At 41.2% G+C, this 21,421-nt stretch overlaps 1 protein-coding gene across 17 annotated transcripts in view; it reads left to right on the top strand.

Annotated features, from left to right (window-relative positions):
* The window catches only part of SYNE1 (spectrin repeat containing nuclear envelope protein 1), a 451,533-nt gene that overhangs the window by 371,735 nt on the left and 58,377 nt on the right, over window positions 1-21,421 (top strand). For all 17 annotated transcript variants that reach the window (XM_044288568.1, XM_044288579.1, XM_044288581.1 and 14 more), the window contains 7 exons: window positions 5,299-5,469; window positions 7,342-7,475; window positions 9,520-9,724; window positions 13,220-13,402; window positions 14,574-14,720; window positions 14,829-14,983; window positions 17,643-17,790. In XM_044288568.1, the coding sequence (XP_044144503.1) occupies window positions 5,299-5,469; window positions 7,342-7,475; window positions 9,520-9,724; window positions 13,220-13,402; window positions 14,574-14,720; window positions 14,829-14,983; window positions 17,643-17,790 (1,143 nt within the window). The remainder of the gene's footprint in view (window positions 1-5,298; window positions 5,470-7,341; window positions 7,476-9,519; window positions 9,725-13,219; window positions 13,403-14,573; window positions 14,721-14,828; window positions 14,984-17,642; window positions 17,791-21,421) is intronic.

Genomic DNA, 21,421 nt, shown 5'->3' with positions numbered 1-21,421 from the left:
TGGATAAATTCAGAGATTCTGACACTTCTGTCCTAAATTTACATTACCTATTGATTGACTTAGGCTACTTTCACACCTGCATTTGGCGCGAATCCGTCTTGTATCTGCACAGATGGATCCGCACCTATAATGCAAACGCTTGTATCCGTTCAGAACGGATCCGCTTGCATTATTCTGTCAAAAAAAAGTGTTAGGCTACTTTCACACTAGCGTTCATAGGTCCGTTCGTGAGCTCCGTTTGAAGGAGCTCACGAGCGGACCCGAACGCCTCCGTCCAGCCCTGATGCAGTCTGAATGGAGCGGATCCGCTCAGACTGCATCAGTCTGGCGGCGTTCAGCCTCCGCTCCGCTCACCTCCGCACGGACAGGCGGACAGCTGAACGCTGCTTGCAGCGTTCGGGTGTCCGCCTGGCCGTGCGGAGGCGAGCGGATCCGTTCAGACTTACAATGTAAGTCAATGGGAACGGATCCACTTGAAGATGTCACCATATGGCTCAATCTTCAAGCGGATCCGTCCCCCATTGACTTTACATTGAAAGTCTGAACGGATCCGCTCAGGCTACTTTCACACTTAGAATTTTTTCTAAGTTATTAATGCAGACGGATCCGTACTGAACGGAGCCTCCGTCTGCATTAATATGATCGGATCCGTTCAGAACGGATCCGATCGAACGCTAGTGTGAAAGTAGCCTAAGTCAAAACGGATCCGTCCTGACTTACCTTGAAAGTCAATGGTACCATATTGTATCAGTGAAAACGGATCCTTCGCCATTAACTTACATTGTAAGTCAGGACGGATCCTTTTGGCTCCGCACGGCCAGGCGGACACCAAAACGCTACAAGCAGCGTTTTGGTGTCCGCATCCAGAGCGGAATGGAGGCGGAACGGAGCCAAACTGATGCATTCTGAACGGATCCTTATCCATTCAGAATGTATTGGGGCTAAACTGATCCGTTTAGAACAGTTTGTGAGATCCCTGAAACGGAATTCAAAACGCCAGTGTGAAAGTAGCCTTACTGACACCAACATTTTGCTCCAATTTGTGCTAGAATTTATGCCCATTTGTGGCTTGGAGCATTTTGTCATGCCGCATATGCCCTCCTCCAGTAAGTATCTAAGGGTACTTTCACACTTGCTGTTCACCATGTCGGATCCGTCCTGCGGCTATTTCGCCGTGCCGCTGGACCGCTGCTCTGTCCCCGCCGGACTAAAAAGTACTGCCTGTCCGCTGGAGTGCCGCCCCCATTATAGTCAATGGGGACGGAGAGGCGGCACGGCGAAATAGCCGCAGGACGGATCCGACATGGTGAACAGCCTGTCGGATCCGTCCTGCCGCAAGTGTGAAAGTACCAAACACATGCAAAGCATGTTAGCGTTTATTTTTTTTGTGCAAATCAAGTCCGAGCTCTTGTGTTTAGCTTAGTAAATCTCCCCAAATGTCTGTGATGCGCATATTAGGAAGTGTATGCAACCCTGGGCTATAATCCTGTGTGACCCAGGATCATTGGAAAATTGGACATACCTGATAAACCCAATTTCTCCTCCGCTCAAGCTGCACACTTTGTAAGGAGTTGTTTCACAATTCCAGGAAGCCTAACCCTGGGTTCACACCTGAGCGTTTTACAGCGCGTTCCTACGCGCTGTAAAACGCTCAACAAGGAGAAACCAATGCTTCCCTATGGGAATGGTTCTCACCTGGGCGTTTTACGTGTTGTAAAACGCCCGACGCCCCAAGAAGTACATGAGCTTCTTTAGGGCGTCTTGTCGCGTGTTCCCGTACATAGTCTTCTGGGAACGCGCGACAATGGGCGTTCGCTTGTCTCTGTATGCGCGATTGCAAACGCCGGTACAATCGCGCATACAGAGCGCTCCATCGCGAACGCTCAGGTGTGAACCCAGCGTCAGGGCTCTTCACACGAGCGGCTGCGTGAAAGAATGCCAAAACCCCGCTCCGGACAGCAGAGACACGGAGAAGTAACATGACTGATAATGCTCCGTGCCTCTCTGTGATCTTTTTACTACGAAATCACAGTGACAACTTTATCTCACTGTAATGTTGTAGTAAAGATCACAGAGAGGCACAGAGCATTATCAGTCATGTTACTGCTCCGTGTCTCTGCTGTCCGGAGCGGGGTTTTGGCTGTCATTCACGCAGCGGATTATCCGCTCGTGTGAAAGAGCCCTTAAACTTCTTGGCTGCAGATCACAGAATTTTCTGGGTGATTTCTGCGCCATGAACGTACATTGCCATCTAAAGAAATGAATGAATGATGTTTAATGCAGAATCTTTCATTACAGTGCATTAGAAAAAATAGCTATTCTTACTAATAACTCTAATGAACATATATGAAAATGAAGGACAGAAAATTTAGTTATTACCCATAGCAAGACTTTTTTTTCATAATCTGGGGGCACAATGTTACACAGTCATCTGACTGGATGCTATGGGTAGCTCTCCTTTTTTTTTCTGCCATCATTGTCATAATAAGGTTCCATGTACTTATCTCTGAGGTGATGACACTATTTCATAGTAGCAAACATTGGGAGGGAACCTATTGCATTGTTTCATACATATAATAAGGAGTTCTTGGCATTGCAAATTGCACCTCCCAAAAATTAAAGGGGGCATTTGTTAACCTGAAATACACCTATATTAGGCACACTTCTGTGACTTTTGCTGGCTCACGCTAGGTCTAACAAAGTGGGTGTGGGTGGGGAAGGGGACGGGCCGGCAGGCCCATCTCATTCATCATTTTCTACGCCTGGCTTAGGTAGAAAATGGTCTTAATGTAAGACATGGGAACTGTCTTACATTTAGAAGCGGCTGTGAATCTACAAAAGTTATGTAGAGGCTTGTGCCTCTAAATAACTTCAGAAATCCACAGCCAGAGGAGGGGCTTTATTAAGGTCGGCATCTAAAACGACCCCATAAGTTCTAACCCTGCTTCTTCCATATAAAAAAAAATCAGAGCAATCCAAAATGACACAAAAAGAATCCTAGCTGAAGCACGTGCATGATAATATACAATAGTTACTATTTCCAGCAGCTTGGTTTTATTGCTGTCAGTATTATTTCCAAACGCCAAACTCTACCGCCAGGTAGCAGTTCAGTGTATTCTATATACACATTAAAGGGGTTGTCGGGGCTATAGATATTGATAAACTATCTTCAAGATAAGTCATCAGTATCAGATCAGTGGGAGTCTGACCCAACACCTCCACCGATCAGCTGATTCAAGCAGCTTTGGCACAGAAAACTATACCGTGTACAGATATGGTAGCAGACAGCGCTGTACACTGTGTAGTGGCTATTGCAGTGTTTCCCAACCAGTGTGCCTCCAGCTGTTGCAAAACTACAACTCCCAGGATGCCCGCACAGCCAAAGGCTGTCCAGGCATGCTGGGAGCTGTAGTTTTGCAACAGCTGGAGGCACACTGGTTGGGAAACACTGGGCTATCGGGTATTGCAGCTCATTCAAGTGAAAGGGAGCTGAGCTGTCAGAGTCCGAAACTACACCATGAACAGAGCTGCCCACTTCTACTCTGTATACTGTATAGTTTCCAACACCGCAGCTACCAAACAGTTGATCGGTGAGGGTTCCAGGCGTCAGACCCCCACTGATCTGATGACTTATACTGAGGATAGGTCATCTATATCTGTAGCCCAGACAACCCCTTTAATAAAGTGCATTAGGGTACTTTCACACTAGCGTTTTTCTTTTCCGGCATAGAGTTCCATCATAGGGGCTCTATACCGGAAAAGTACTGATCAGGCATATCCCCATGCATTCTGAATGGAGAGTAATCCGTTCAGGATGTCTTCAGTTCAGTCGTTTTGACTGATCAGGCAAAAGTGAAAACCGCAGCATGCTACGGTTTTATCCCCGGCGAAAAAAATTGAAGACTTCCCATAGGAATGTATTAGTGTCGACCCCGGCATTTAGAATACCGGAATGCCGGATCCGTCCTTCCGGTCTGCGCATGCGCAGACTGAAAAAAAGGTGAAAAAAATAAATGCCGGATCCGTTTGGCTGGATGACACATGAAAGACGGATCCGGCATTTCAATGCATTTCTTTTGACTGATCAGGCATTTTTAAGACTGATAAGGATCCTGATCAGTCTTACTAATGCCATCAGTTAGCATACATTTTGCCTGATCCGGCAGGCAGTTCCGGCGACGAAACTGCATGCCGGATCTCTCTGCCACAAGTGTGAAAGTAGCCTTAGTTATGTGAGTGACTTACCGTACATTACACACAATACAATTCAGAAGTGGCAGGGCTTTAGACACATCACTCATTCTTTGCCCTTGTTGTAGTTTCACATTATTTTAACTATATATATATATATATATATATGTTGACTAGGTTTATATTTGCACACTAAACTGTTAAAGGGGTTAGACCATCAGTTTCAGATTAGTAGGGTTCCCAGGATCTCAATCTAATTGAAAGGGCTGTGGTGCCCCACCAAGTTCTGCCTCACATTCATTGTTTTCCAAGCACTACTTTATATATCATGTAGTAAACGTCTCTGCTGTTACTCCGTCCAATTCACCTGAATGAGACAGGGCTGCAAAGAGTTCCAGGCACAGGCACTGCAGATGTACAGCGCCTTACCTCTTCAGTCAGGTGATGGGTGTGGATCCCACAGCATTCTGATACTGTTGGTCAATCCTAAGGATAGGCTGTCAATATAAAAGTCCCAAAAAACACCTTTAAAATGGAATAGCAATTTATTGATTCCCCATTGCTGATATAGTGCCAATATGGTTCCTGTTGGGGCTCACACGGTAATTTCCCCAACTCCTAGCTTTACAGACATGGCACACGGAATCAGTTTTCTAGAGGATCTCCATTATTTCATTTACAGTCACATTTTATTCTGCTATCCACTTAGGATATCAGTACCTTTTTTAAGAAATATTTTTTGATGATATTGGATATTTCCTATACTTAATATAATAAGGTTGCTGCATATCGTAATGATAAATCCTCGTCTTCTTAGCGCTCCATATAATATTTTGTGTCTCCTTTGTACCTTTTTGGACTGCATTCCATCACAATTATAAGACAAATTATTGGCCTCAGAAGTACATGTACTTTGTGGTCCAGTCACTTCTCCTTTGTGCCCAGAAGAGCAGAGTAAATAACCAAGAACAGGGGACTGGAGTCACAAAAGCTTATTGCTGACAAGAGCTGAAATCTTTTGTTCTTCTTTCACCTGAAGCCATGGACAAAGAAAGAAAAAAGCTGAAGAAAGTCACGTTTGTTTTATGTCTCTATTGTTTTTCTTAGGTGTGTCAGCTGGAGATATTGTTACAGTCGGTACTTGATCAGTGGAGCATTTACAAGGAGGTTTATGAAGAGCTAAATGGCTATTTGATGGAAGCCAGGTATTCCCTGTCCCGCTTCCGGCTCTTGACAGGATCCATGGAAGCTGTGAAAGTTCAAGTAGACAATCTGCAGGTGAGAGACCATCAGACTATTGTTTTTATGGAATTGTCATTGGTGGAATCCCAGTTCCTTTATCTTGTCAATGTCATTGACACTTGAAACTGTACTGGTGTTGTTAGGGTACTTATAGTCAGTGTAGTGTGGACTACAAGCTGTAGTAAAGAAGTATAAGGGAAGGAATTTTGAATTCTTCATGTAATTATGGGACTATTCCCGCACCTAAATGATACGCGTACTGCTAACAGAACTTGCCTTGTTACATAATATGTTCTGTGGAACTGCTCCATTAGGCTAGGTTCACATTCTGTCAAAAGGGTCCAAAAAAACTGTACAAAAGACTGCTGCATGCAGTGGTGTTTTGCCCAGCGAAAAGACATAAACCATAATGGAAACTCGACAGACTCCATTATAATCAGTGGAGTCCATCAGGTGCTATTGGTGTCCGTTGTATGCCAGATCCAGTGATTCCGTTTTTTTTTTCCATTCATATAGTGAAACAAAAAAACGTAAAAAAGCAGCGCATATTTGAACCTAGCCTTAGGATCATCCATCATAGAATATAGAAAAAAGTCAGACAAAATAGTGCAGCATGCCAGATTCCCTGATGGAAACCTGATGGACCCCATGATTGTTCCGTTCTTTGCATTGTTCTCTTCCTATAGTAGTGCAAAACAACAGAAACGAAAGCGCAGATGTGAGCTAACATTTTTTATGTGTTGACTTTATATTTAGCCACCTTTCACATGGCCATAATGGGGGCACATTTAAAAATGACCTGTGAGGTTATTTTTAACCATATTCCTCCCATTAAAGGAAACCTGTCACCACCAAAAACCATCCCAAGCTGCCAGCAGCGTGTTTTCGACAATAATTTTATTTTATCCCCTCCCGGCGCGCTCCTCTAGTCATGCTTGAAGTCAATGGGGCAGCGGCCTCTTTGCTTCAAGTCAAGGTAACCGCGACCCCATCCTTGCCCCTTCGCTGTGACTGACAGTGCTTATGCAGAGAGTTCGGCAAAGTTGACAGTTTCCCTTTAATGCCGTTTTTCTTCAGATTTCAACAATGTCATTTTTATTTTTCTAGCCCCTCCACTTTGTTTTTGTGCCATTTATGCTAATTGGCATCCAATTCCTCAAAGACAGAGACCCCATCTTTCCTCGGTATGAGTTGTGTCCTGCATAACTCTCTTACTGTGCAATCAGAGCGGACAGCCTTCAAGCGATGCAGAAAACCTGCTGATCTCATTAGATTTACCTACCCTTATGACTACAGCCTTTGCCAAGGCATTACTCTGAGACCCACTGCCGCTCAGAACACAGTTGAAGAAGCGCCGATGAGCAGGACAGTGGCGGATCCTGCAAGATGAGGTAAATCTGGTGAGATCAGCAGGTCTGCATCACTTGGATTAAGCATCATCAGGAGACAACACCTACTGAGGACAGATGTTGTCTCTGCTTCTTTGGACCATGGCTGCCTATTAGCATATCTGGTACCAAAACGTCGCAGAGGCAATAATAGGACAACAAGAGGGCCTAGAAAAAAAAACAATTAAGGGGAAGCATTCGGTTAAGAAGCACCAGTCCTCTTTAAGCATCAGTATTATAGATGTAGTTCTAGTACCCCCAATGTTCTACCAAACCATGTTGCCATCGATCTGGTGTATTAGAATTGTGGGAGGTCTGGACATTGTGGTCATAATGCAGATGTTAAAATGTGCTGGCATTATGGCCATGTGAAAGCGGCCTTACCTAATCATCAATATTCTGTCTTCTTTGTGAACCTCATTTGGATTGTGAGTACATCATTATTTCCTTTATTACTAAACCTTTCACGTATGCTTTCTGCTTCCATCAACTGAGATTTGCTAATGTTGTGCATTAACAGAGTCTTCAGGAAGAGCTTGAGAAGCATGAAGCAGTTTTAGACAAGTTTGGTTCTGTAACCAACAAGCTCCTGAATGAATGCAATTCTTCAGTGGGAGAAACTCTGAGGAGCACTTTAACAGAGGTCACTACAAGGTAAAAGCAGGATCTAATTAGATCACAGTTCAGCACATTATTCTTCAATTCAAGCTCTTCATCTACTCTTTCCAAACATTACTAAAAGTAAGCGTCAATGTATGAGAGCCTTTTCAAAAACAGCAGCTCTCGGGCCTCCTATTCTAAGATGCGTCTGTTAAGATTTTACTAGGATAGCTGATTCCGCGGGCTCTCTGCTCTTGAAAAATAGAAAAGCAGTGCTTTATATTGCATTGAAAAACAGCGAATGTCACAAGGATAGATGACTACATGTACTTCTTTGAGAAATCATACATCACCCTCATTAACTTCTACTCGCGGGTCTGTGTGGAGTGGAGATGCAACTTTTCTTTTTCTATAAGCAATTTTTTGTTGCCGTGTCTCTAAATCCTGGCCTGTATTTATATTTCTATTTGCTAGGAATCTGCCTGTTGTCAGTATGTGGAAACAATGGATATGTCTAAAGGCTGACCTGTTCAGCCCTAATAACTTTCACAGTGCAGAGTTTACTACAATGTATTCAGCCTGGAGTTGCAAGGAATAACAGCACCTCAACATGGCAAAATGACGTGTAGATGCATGCATTATTCTCACCATGGCTTTTCTTCAATTGCAATTTTCCAGTCCTGCAAATAAAATAAAATTGTAAAAACTGCAAGTGTTTGCATGCAGTTTTGTCGCAGTGTAACCATGGATTTTTCACAGTGCAGCAATACTTCACCATGTGAATGCATCTTTGTTGCTGTTCAGTATTGTTTTGAATGAAAGTGACCTAATGTTAAACTTTGTTTTTAAAGTTTCTATATTTAAAATAAATTCCTAAAATCCTGCTGTTTTCATACTGACCACTAAGCCTAATAATATGTCAAGTTTTTAGGTTGTATACAGGTTACTTTTGAGTAGTCATCTAAATATCATACACAGGATTACAATGACAGATAACACACATACACAAACATATATATATATATATATATATATATAGTGCCTTGAAAAAGTATTCATACGCCTTGAACTTTTCCTCATTTTTTCACATTACACCCTCAAACTAAAATGTATTTTATTGGGATTTTATGTGACAGACCAACACAAAGTAGCAAGTATATGTGAAGTAAAAAGAAAATAGTACACAGTTTTCAAAATTTTAATAAATAAAAATCTGGAAAGTGTGGCGTGCATTTGTATTACGCCCCCCCCCCCCCCCCCCCAGAGTCAATACTTTGTAGGACAACCTTTCGCTGCAATTAGATATGCAAGTCTTTTGGGGTATACCTCTACCAGCTTTGCACATCTAGAGGCTAAAATTTTAGCCCATTCTTCTTTGCAAAAATAGCTCAAGCTCGGTCAGATTGGATGGAGAGAGTTTTTAAGTCTTGCCACATATTCATAATGGGATTTAAGTCTGGACATTGACTGGGCCATTCTAACACATGAATATGCTTTGATGTAAACAATTCCATTGTAGCTCTGGCTCTATGTTTAGGGTCATTGTCCTGCTGGAAGGTGAACCTCCGACCAGTCTTAAGTCTTTTTCACCCTCTACCAGGTTTTACTCCAGGATTGCCCTGTATTTAGCTCCATCGATTCTTCCATCAGCTCTGACCAGGAGCTGAGCAGGCGCCATAGCCACCAGGTTTCTGCTGTTTTAAACAGCAGACAATCTTTGATTGGCGATAATGCAGATCCTGGACATTTAACCCCTCAGATGGCGTGGCCAATTGCAACCACAACAATTGCACTCCCAGGACCCGAAGAACCTTTCACAGCAGAGATTGAGGGAGACGTTTGTTCGTTGTGGTGACCTTGAGCCTTCTAAATACTCTGAGGCTACCACAGTGATAGTTTCTGGCAGTGCTCCATAGGAACGTAATGAAACCATAAGTTGCAGTAGTAATTCATTGCAGTCTATGGATCACATGTTCAAGTCCCCTTGAAAAGTTTCATAAAAACTTAGTTGAAAAAATTGGTCATGTTCTAATGACATTTACGATAAGACTGGCTGTCTCTAGGATTAACTTACTAATGGGTTTCTATATGTCTTAAGGTGGAATTGTTTGTTAGAAGATATTTCAGAACAGCTGCACTCAAGTAAGACTCTACTCCAGCTATGGCAGAAATACAAAGATCTCTGCATTCAGTGTACAAACAGCGTCCAGCTGCAGGAAGATCGCACCAATCAGTTACTTAAGACCGCCAGTAACAAGGACCTAGCAGATGAAGAGAATGCTACATGGATACAAGAATGCAATGTATGTATTAAAATAAAATATTTCATTGCTTGTAGGAACATATTCAATTCTTTAAGCTTTGACATTCACAGCACATGTACTTATTCAATATACACTGAACAAAAATATAAACGCAATACTTTCGGTTTTGCTCCCATTTTACATGAGCTGAACTCAAAGATCTGAAACATTTTCTACATACACAAAAGACCCATTACTCTCAAATATTGTTCACAAATCTGTCTAAATCTGTGTTAGTGAGCACTTCTCCTTTGCCGAGATAATCAATCACACCTCACAGGTGTGGCATATCAAGGCGCTGATTAGACAGCATGAATATTGCACAGGTGTGCCTTAGACTGCCCACAATAAAAGGCCACTCTGAAATGTGCAGTTTGATCACACAGCACAATGCCACAGATGTCGCAACGTTTGCAGGAGCGTGCAGTTGGCATGCTGTTCATTTCTCTACCATAAGCCGTCTCCAAAGGCATTTCAGAGAATTTGGCAGTACATCCAACCGGCCTCATTGCTCCAGACTAAAAAAAATACCTAGTAGCCTTTGACTTCTGAACTGAAAAATTTAGGAGCCAAATAAAATTTTTAGTCGCCAAATCGAAACCGAATCAAAATTTTGGTATCGTGACAACGCTACGCCGATCAGATCGGCATAGGGTTGTTTCAATACCAAAATTTTGATTCGCTTTCGTCACCATAAAAAAGTATTGCGATACTCAATACCACATGAAAAAAACAAAACACCCAAAAAAAGCCGCGTGCGTTTTGCATTTTATGAAACGTTCGGCCCATGATAGAACAATCCTATCCTATTTTTGGGATGACAAGGTGAATAAAAAATGGCGAATCGCATGGTTTCTGTTCATTTATTTCTGTTACGGCGCTCACCGCATAGGAGATATATATTTTTTTTAAATCAGATCCTTTTTATTAACATCTTCAGGTCAGTCATTTTGACTAATCAGGCAAAAGATAAAACTGCTGCATGCTACGGTTTTATCTCCGGCGAAAAAAAACTGAAGGACTTGCCGGAATGCCGGATCCGGCATTTTTCCCCATAGGAATGTATTAGTGTATTCAAAATACCGGAATGCCAGATCCGTCCTTCCCGCAGACCGGTAAAAATGTGTAAAAAGATACAAGACGGATCCGTCTGTCCGCATGACAAGCGAGGAGACGGATCCGTTCTTGCAGTGCATTTGTAAGATGGATCCGGATGCGTCTCACAAATGCTTTCAGTCACATCCAGATCGGCGGATCCGGCAGGCAGTTCCGACGACGGAACTGCTTGCCGGATCACACTGCCGCTAGTGTGAAAGTAGCCTTTGGCCTCTTGTAGAAAATGTTTCAGATCTTTGAGTTCAGCTCATGCAAAATGGGAGCAAAACCAAAAGTGTTGCGTTTATATTTTTGTTCAGTGTAGAAGCATAATGCCAAAAGCAGCTATTGTAGTTGTAGTTTGGCACCACTTTGGTGTACACATAACTCTTAACTCATTGATTTATTTGCATTAATTCTTTGGGGGGGGGGTCGGCAATACTGCCACTGAGTTTTTATGTTGTAAATTTTGTGACATACTCTGCATAAATAACTTGATAACTTTATTATCAGTGTCAGTAGAATTACACCAATACCAAAAGCATATAGGTACTACTTTTGCACAATAAAACCCGTTGTAGAGATGTGTGAGGGCCTGTCTGATTTTTGCAGTACAAGTTTTCATTGGTACCATTTTGGGGTACATAACACATTTTGATCACTTCTTATTCTATTTTTTGGTAGCGAATATGCAAAAAAACAACAATTTTCGTATTGTTTTTTTTGTTTGTTTGTTTTTTACGATCTTCACCGTGTGTGATTAATTAAAAAATGCATCTCTCTAGGAGATATCTTTCAATGAAACTCTAGAAATCAAAGATACTGGGCACTCTCGGATATGCAACCAATATTGAATTTATTAGTTAAAAATATGTGCTAGACAATTAAGAATCCAAACAATAGCAATCATAAAAAACAATTTCAATCATAAAAAAAACACACTCTTATAATAAAACACCATAAAATATCTATTAAAACAATAAATATAGCTAGTTGGCTTGTTCGCAATAATATTTCCAATCACTAGCAACATTCAGAGGTGTAAGTCCATTAATTCTAATCAGCGATCCGAATTTCCTATATAGAAACAATGTTTGTTGGAGCAATTAGATCAACAAAGTCCGAATTAAATTTCAACAAAATTCGAATCGATAATGTCTTTTCCACTAATCAGTTTGCATGAAAGTGCTTGATGAATATTCGTACAGTGGCGTCCCACTGAGACGAATAACTGTGTATGCCAACACACGATAGATAGTAAATTCGAACAGTCTTACCATTCGGTGTAGCTGAATGCCTGTGTGATACTCTGGACGTTGGTCTTGGTATGCATTCGACCGTGGTCTTTCGAGTTGTAACGAATATTTGAGTCTGTTATTTCCACACCGGCCGCTTGTTCGCACCTGAATTATACTCACTATGTGCGATCTTTCTCAAGCTTCCGAACGTTTAGTGGATACAGGCACTGACTTTACCAGGCAATATTCTTCATTATTAGTCCATACGTTATAGTTGGAGCGGTTGGAACCAGACGCGTTTCGGGGTCTTATGTTACCCCTTCCTCAGTGGTGGTATGAACCACTGAGAAGGGGTAACATAAGACCCCGAAACGCGTCTGGTTCCAACCCCCCCCCCCCCCCCCCCAAAAGGATCCAACTATAACGTATGGACTAATAATGAAGAATATTGCCTGGTAAAGTCAGTGCCTGTATCCACTAAATGTTCGGAAGCTTGAGAAAGATCGCACATAGTGAGTATAATTCAGGTGCAAGACTCATAGTCTTGCGTTACTAGCGGCCATGTTCATGCAGCCACAGCGGAGACCATACTGTATAATACACTTACAGTGATCAGGAGCTCATGCTGTTTAGTGAAATTCAGATTTGTCCAAAGCAGGAGGAATCCGATTCTACCAACAATAGTCTGAATACTTATGTCAAAGCAATATTATCATTTTTCCTTTTCAATAAATTAGCAAAGACTTTGAACATTCTGTATTCACTTTGTCATTATGGAGTATTGGCGCAGAATGATTGTGAGAAGGTAATTTTTTAATTCTTTTTTTATTTTTGCACAAGTTGCAATATAACAAAATGTAAAAAAATAAAAGGGCCTGACTCTGAATATACTTGTAAGTGTATTTAAGAACGTGTACATTTCCTGCGCATGCACTATTGCAGCCTTACATTGCTGTATTTTTCTTTAAAATAAATTTGTCAGAACTAGTGGAAATGAAAACTGACCATTTGCACATAGCAACCAGCCATTTTCCATATTTTTCACAGTCTGTTCTGAAAAAGCAGCACCCCATTTAGAAAGGTTTATGTTTAGTGATATGAGAAGATTGGTAGGCCAACATTTCTTCATTTTCTCTCATTGATGAGTTTCTTCTCCTTTCAGGTTCTTTTAAAAAACTTGGTTTTTGCTAAAAGCTCACTGGCCGTTCTCCAGGAGACAGGAGAGCAGCTTAAACTTCAAGTCGATTCATCTGCTGCTGCAACCATCTTGTCTGATCACCTTTCCTTGAGCCAGCGTTTGTCAGTATTGGAGCAGGCACTCCAAAGGCAACAAGCAATCCTGCAGGTAAGCAGTGTTTTACGAATGTGCATGTTCTTTGTTTTTCTGGATGCATGCCCAATTACTTTTTGAGGTTTGTCCATATATAGTGCTATTTGGATTCCTGTTGTTAGTATGGTTTAGGCTACATGCACACGACCGTATCCGTTTTGCGGTACCCAAACCGCAGATCTGCAAAATACTGATGCCGTCCGTGTGCATGCTGCAATTTTCTCACTCCTATCAGTAGAAATATCTGTTCTTGTCCGCAAAACGGACAAGAATGAGACATGTTCTGTAATTTATGGAACGGCTACATGGATGTGGACATCACACGGGTCGAATGGGAACAGTGTCCCACCCACAAAAAATGCAGACTGGACACCGATCCCAAATGTGGTCATGTGCATGGGGCCTTAGATTGTCTTCGGTTTTTATTCATATGTACACCCACAAGGGGCCATGAAAATTTGGTCACTCACTTGTGTAATGAAATTTCCTATTGCTATGTAAATGTGATAAGATCTAACACAGCGCACCACAGCAGATCCCAGGCAGATTATGACTGAGGTAATATAATACAGTATATATTGACAAAAAAGGTGTTCTGCATAGTGGTGCAGCTTAAAGTGGTTCTCGGGGCATTTTATCTAATCACCGGAGGGTGCTAACCTTTGGAGGGAAGCTTTTTTACATAGCTCTTACCCTCCTTCACTCTTGGTGCGTGCTTCGGGCTCTACTGCCCAGGTCCTCACCAGATGTGCTGCTTCTTTTCCTGTTTAGCTGCATTGTCAATACAGCGAATGTGAGAAGACGTGGTCACATCAGGTTGGGACCTGAGCTGAAGAGCCTGCAGCGTGCAGCAGAGACATCCGCTTTGGGGAAGTGAGGGTGGATAAGCGCTATGTAAAAAAGCTTCCCTCCACAGGTTAGCACTGTACGGTAATAAGACAAAATTGTTTAGGTAAATGAACTAAGTTACCAAGATCTTAAAGACTCCACTTCCATGGAGGATCCCATCTCCAAGACTACATTCAGTAAAGTTTCTATTGGAGCTTCATTTGTAGGGTACACAGCTGGCTTTTCTATGTTATACTTTATGAGCAGTGCATATGTAACTATTTCATTTAGTGAATATATTCTTTAGTCCACTATATAATAACATGATATTTTACAATTGTCACTGGTTTTGTTGCAGGCCGGTGTCTTGGATTACGAAACATTTATAAAGAGTCTTGAAGACCTTGAAATGTGGCTTCTAGAAGCAGTAGAGGTTCTAAATGGACAGGACCCGAACCGATCATCAGACCTCTCGACAATTCAAGACAGGATGGAGGAACTCAAAGTAAGCAAGTTCCCAGTGTTAAAAACCTTGGTTCTGTATAGACAGCAGAATACATGCAGCTATGTAGAACGGAATGGTTCCCATTTTTACTATATTTTTGTATTACAGAGACAGATGTTAAAATTTAGCAGCATGGCTCAAGACTTGGATCGTCTCAATGAATTAGGATACAGACTACCACTGAATGATAAAGAGATCAAACGCATGCAGTGTTTGAATAGAACTTGGACAATGGTCTCATCACAGACAACAGAAAGGTTCAGGTAAGGTTAATAATTGTATATTGCTTATGTATTGCCAAATGGCATAGATCTCTAGCTAGGGTTCTTTGAAGCCAAGTCCATTTACTCATGTTGTAGCTTCTTCTTCATAAACAGTTGAGTCTAGAACCATTCAAATAAACTATTTTAATCTAGAAATGCATCAGAGCAGAGAGATTTCTATATCTTCAGTACTGTCCTACATAAAGTTCCTTTGATATTTAGTCCTAGGCAGCAATGGCCATATTTAACTTTGATATTTGGATACAATGACTACATACTGTATACTGAAGAAACACCCAGTAAAATTAAAGGGCAGTACTTGGATCTGAATACTTTTGTAATTGCATGAACTTAAACATCTAGAATATCCGCTCTTTATTCAAAGACACCTATTTGCAGAGCTCCACCTGCTGGTTGCTCTTTTCATTATTTCTTTGTCCACCTCAGTAACATCAGTGAGATGCTCAATCGTGCTCACTTGCATCCTTCAAATACCACAAGTCTTATCTCATAAAATAAGCTGTGACAGTTACACTGAGAGAGCTACAGCAAAAAGGACATGCTCCCTGAGCTGTGGTAGAAAAAAACCTGTAGTAGAAAGGACATGCTCCCTGAGCTGTGGTAGAAAAAAACCTGTAGTAGAAAGGAGATGCCCCCTGAGCTGTGATAGAAAAAAACCTGTAGTAGAAAGGACATGCTCCCTGAGCTGTGGTAGAAAAAAACCTGTAGTAGAAAGGACATGCCCCCCGAGCTGTGATAGAAAAAAACCTGTATTAGAAAGGACATGCCCCCCGAGCTGTGATAGAAAAAAAACTGTAGTAGAAAGAAGATGCCCCCCGAGCTGTGATAGAAAAAAACCTGTAGTAGAAAGGACATGCTCCCTGAGCTGTGGTAGAAAAAAACCTGTAGTAGAAAGGACATGCCCCCCGAGCTGTGATAGAAAAAAAACCTGTAGTAGAAAGGACATGCCCCCCGAGCTGTGATAGAAAAAAACCTGTAGTAGAAAGGACATGCCCCCCGAGCTGTGATAGAAAAAAAACTGTAGTAGAAAGAATATGCCCCCTGAGCTGTGATAGAAAAAAACCTGTAGTAGAAAGGACATGCCCCCCGAGCTGTGATAGAAAAAAACCTGTAGTAGAAAGGACATGCCCCCCGAGCTGTGATAGAAAAAAAACTGTAGTAGAAAGGACATGCCCCCTGAGCTGTGATAGAAAAAACCTGTAGTAGAAAGGAGATGCCCCCTGAGCTGTGATAGAAAAAAACCTGTAGTAGAAAGGACATGCCCCCCGAGCTGTGATAGAAAAAAACCTGTAGTAGAAAGGACATGCCCCCCGAGCTGTGATAGAAAAAAACCTGTAGTAGAAAGGACATGCCCCCCGAGCTGTGATAGAAAAAAACCTGTAGTAGAAAGGACATGCCCCCGAGCTGTGATAGAAAAAAACCTTTAGTAGAAAGGACATGCCCCCCGAGCTGTGATAGAAAAAAACCTGTAGTAGAAAGGACATGCCCCCTGAGCTGTGATAGAAAAAAACCTTTAGTAGAAAGGACATGCCCCCCGAGCTGTGGTAGAAAAAAACCTGTAGTAGAAAGGACATGCCCCCTGAGCTGTGATAGAAAAAAAACCTTTAGTAGAAAGGACATGCCCCCCGAGCTGTGGTAGAAAAAAACCTGTAGTAGAAAGGACATGCCCCCCGAGCTGTGATAGAAAAAAACCTGTAGTAGAAAGGACATGCCCCCCGAGCTGTGATAGAAAAAAACCTTTAGTAGAAAGGACATGCCCCCCGAGCTGTGATAGAAAAAAAACTGTAGTAGAAAGGAGATGCCCCCCGAGCTGTGATAGGGAGATAACTACAGTTGGAGGAACACACCCCTGAGCTGCCAGCAACTAGCAGAGCAACTTGATCAATGAATGGGGAGATCTCTGGATCCATGTGAAGTACAGGGCTGGTTCTAGCTTTTTTGGAAAGAGATTGTCATGTTCTATACGATGTCTGATTTTGATTTATTACATTAATCATGGGATAACCCCTTTAATAGTCGAATCTATATAGTTAGGTATGCAAGTAATCAGTATCTGGAGAAGGGGATTTTATCCCCGAAACGCGTTGTACCGCTTCTTAATAAAGAATCCTGCATCTTAACCAAACCACCGGGTGGTTCTTGTGCCGTGGGACATTGTTCCTTGCGAATAGTTGGCATTCATGCAAAGATGCATGAAGTTGTCTGTTATATTTCAAGTACAGATTCCTTTATGCATTCTTCTCCCTGATATACTGACATATTGAGCAGAGCTGAGCTATCATTTTCTCCATAATTATTGCATAAGGCCACATGGTCTTTGATGTATAGGTTCGGTTCATAAAATTAAGGCCATTGGACAAGCCTGAAATCACTGACATGCTCCGTACTTTCAGTCTTTGTTTCCAGTGGCCTTTTTTCTTTTGTTGGCAAAATATTATTGATGTATTTTATAGTCTTATTATTGCTTAAATAATCAGGATTCAATGTAGCATGGAATACTTCGAACACAGAATCTAAAGCTGGAGTTGGCTAAGCCTTTCTAGATTGGATCGCATGGTGCATTATTGTAGGTGTACTAGTTTGTCTTCTAGAAGTCTTTCAGAATGGAGAATAACAGAATAATCTGATTGTTTTACAGCAAATTACAGTCTTTCCTACTACATCATCAGACCTTTTTGGAAAAATGTGAAACTTGGATGGAGTTCCTGATCCAGACAGAGCAGAAGCTTGCGGTGGAAATCCCTGGAAATTACCAGAGTCTTTTAGAGCAGCAAAGGGCACATGAGGTAAGCAGTAGGTGTTCACATTTCCTTCTGCTTAGGCCTCCTGCACACGAACGTTTTTTTACACGGTCCGCAAAAACGGGGTCCGTAGGTCCGTGATCCGTGCCCGTTTTTTCTTCCGTGGGTCTTCCGTGATTTTTGGAGGATCCACGGACATGAAAAATGAAAAAAAAAATCGAAGTCAAGTTTGCCATTGAAATGATAGGAAAAAACGGACACGGATCACGGACACGGATCACGGACACGGATGACAATCTTGTGTGCATCCGTGATTTTCACGGACCCATTGACTTGAATGGGCCCGTGAACCGTTGGCCGTGAAAAAAATAGGACAGGTCATATTTTTTTCACGGCCAGGAAACACGGCTCACGGATGCGGCTGCCAAACGGTGCAGTTTCCGATTTTTCCACGGACCCATTGAAAGTCAATGGGTCCGCAAAAAAAACGGAAAACGGCACAACGGCCACGGGTGCACACAACGGTCGTGTGCAGGAGGCCTTATAGCTAAGAGGTATATGTTGGGTATATTCTCCACCGCATACTCCCAAGGTATGCAACTGTATACAGTAGTACATTTCTTCCCTTTATCACAATGCAAAAAAATAAGGTACTTCTTTTGCGGTGGCCGACATGGTATTAAACCATAGTCTGCTGCATTTAGGAGGTGTTTAGTTTTCCTCACTTCACTCTACATGTGCCGGATACCGGTGAAGCCGAATCTTGGTGACTTATTGTAGCAAGAGTAACATCAATCAAACCAAAAAGACAATATACAGGGTGAAAATTCTGGAACCACCCTGATAATTACAGGTGTAATTTGCGTGCTGCACACACAATATTTAACTCCTGCAGTACCAAGCAGTTTTTTACCTTAAATCCCAGGCCGATTTTTGCAAATCTGACATGTGTCATTTTATATGATAATAACTCTGAAATGCTTTTACTTACCCAAGCCATTCAGAGATTATTTTCTCGTGACACATTGTACTTCATGTAAATGATAAATTTGAGTCAACATGTTTTACGTTTATTTATAAAAAAGAAAATCCCAAATTTACAAACATTTTTTTAAACATTCACAATTTTCAAAATTTGATATTCTCTGCACTTAAGGAAGGTAGTGATACTTCATAAAATAGTTATTACTTTACATTTCCCATATGTCTACTTTATATTGTCATCATTTTGTAAACAACATTTTATTTTTTGAGGATATTAGAAGGCTTAGATTAAAAAAAAAAAACATTTCCAAAACCCACTTTTTTTCAGGCACTTTGTAGGGCTTACATAGTAGAAACCTCCCATAAATTACTCCATTTTAGAAACTAAAATTAAAGGAAAATGAAGGTGACATTTAAAAACTTTTTTTTGCAGATTTATCATTTTAATTCATTTTTACTGTAATACTGCAAGGGTTAACAGACAGAACTCAATATTTATTTCATTCTACAGTTTACAGAAACACCCTGTATGTGGTTGTAAAGTGCTCTATGGGCACAACGCAGGACTCAGAAGGGAAAGAGCACAATATTGTTTTTGTTTTATTGGTACTATTTTGGGGTACATACAGACGTGGACAAAATTGTTGGTACCCTTTGGTCAATGAAAGAAAAAGTCACAATGGTCACAGAAATAACTTTAATCTGACAAAAGTAATAATAAATTAAAATTCTATAAATGTTAACCAATGAAAGTCAGACATTGTTTTTCAACCATGCTTCAACAGAATTATGTAAAAAAATAAACTCATGAAACAGGCATGGACAAAAATGATGGTACCCCTAGAAAACACAGAACATAATGTGACCAAAGGGACATGTTAATTCAAGGTGTGTCCACTAATTAGCATCACAGGTGTCTACAACCTTGTAATCAGCCATTGGGCCTATATATATGGCTCCAGGTAATCACTGTGTTGTTTGGTGATATGGTGTGTACCACACTCGACATGGACCAGAGGAAGCAAAGGAAAGAGCTGTCTCAAGAGATCAGAAAGAAAATTATAGACAAGCATGTTAAAGGTAAAGGCTATAAGACCATCTCCAAGCAACTAGATGTTCCTGTGAGTACAGTTGCACATATTATTCATAAGTTTAAGATCCATGGGACTGTAGCCAACCTCCCTGGACGTGGCCGCAGGAGGAAAATTGATGACAAATCTAAGAGACGGATAATCCGAATGGTAACAAAAGAGCCTAGAAAGACTTCTAAAGAGATTCAAGGTGAACTTCATGCTCAAGGAACATCAGTGTCAGATCGCACCATCCGTCGTTGTTTGAGCCAAAGTGGACTACATGGGAGACGACCAAGGAGGACACCATTGTTGAAAACGAATCATAAAAAAGCAAGACTGGAATATGCCAAACTACATGTTGACAAGCCACAAAGCTTCTGGGAGAATGTCCTGTGGACAGATGAGACAAAAATCGAAGTTTTTGCCAAGGCACATCAGCTGTATGTTCACAGACGAAAAAATGAAGCATATCAAGAAAAGAACACTGTCCCTACTGTGAAACATGGAGGAGGCTCTGTTATGTTCTGGGGCTGCTTTGCTGCGTCTGGCACAGGGTGTCTTGAATCTGTGCAGGGTACAATGAAATCTCAAGACTATCAAGGAATTCTAGAGAGAAATGTACTAGCCAGTGTCAGAAAGCTTGGTCTCAGTCGCAGGTCATGGGTCTTGCAACAGGACAATGACCCAAAACACACCGCTAAAAACACCCAAGAATGGCTAAGAGGAAAAAATTGGACTATTCTAAAGTGGCCTTCTATGAGCCCTGACCTCAATCCTATTGAGCATCTTTGGAAGGAGCTGAAACATGCAGTCTGGAAAAGGCACCCTTCAAACCGGACACAACTGGAGCAGTTTGCTCATGAGGAGTGGGCCAAAATACCTGCTGAGAGGTGCAGATGTCTCATTGACAGTTACAGGAAGCGTTTGATTGCAGTGATTGCCTCAAAAGGTTGCGCAACAAAATATTAAGTTAGGGGTACCATCATTTTTGTCCATGCCTGTTTCATGAGTTTATTTTTTTACATAATTCTGTTGAAGCATGGTTGAAAAACAATGTCTGACTTTCATTGGTTAACATTTATAGAATTTTAATTTATTATTACTTTTGTCAGATTAAAGTTATTTCTGTGACCATTGTGACTTTTTCTTTCATTGACCAAAGGGTACCAACAATTTTGTCCACGTCTGTATGACTTTTTGTGAGGCAAGGTAACCAAAAATGGCTGTTCTGGCATAGTTTTTATTTTATGTTTTTTTTTATGGTACAGAAAAAATCATGTATTATTTTTATAGAGCAGGACGCAATGATACCAAATATGTCTATTTTTTTTTTTTTTTTCAGTTTCACATGATAAAGCATTTTTGAAGAAAAAAAAAATTCTGCCAATCGTCTTGTCTAGGGGCTAATTTTTTTTATGGGAAGAGTAGACTTTTTTATTAGTACTAATTTTGGTACATATGATTTTCTGATTGTTTAATATTATACTTTTTTGGGGCAAGTTGACCAAAAAATGGCTGTTTTGGCAGTGTTTATTTTATTTTTATGGCAATCTCCTGAGGGGGTAGATCATGTGATATTTTTATAGAGCAGGTCGTTACAAACACATCAGTACCTAATA

This window comes from Bufo gargarizans, chromosome 4, assembly GCF_014858855.1.
Source record: "Bufo gargarizans isolate SCDJY-AF-19 chromosome 4, ASM1485885v1, whole genome shotgun sequence".
In the NCBI taxonomy this organism is placed as follows: Eukaryota; Metazoa; Chordata; class Amphibia; order Anura; family Bufonidae; genus Bufo; species Bufo gargarizans.
The sequence above is the reverse complement of the archived record's forward strand: the minus strand, read 5'-3'. Positions and strand labels throughout refer to the sequence as shown.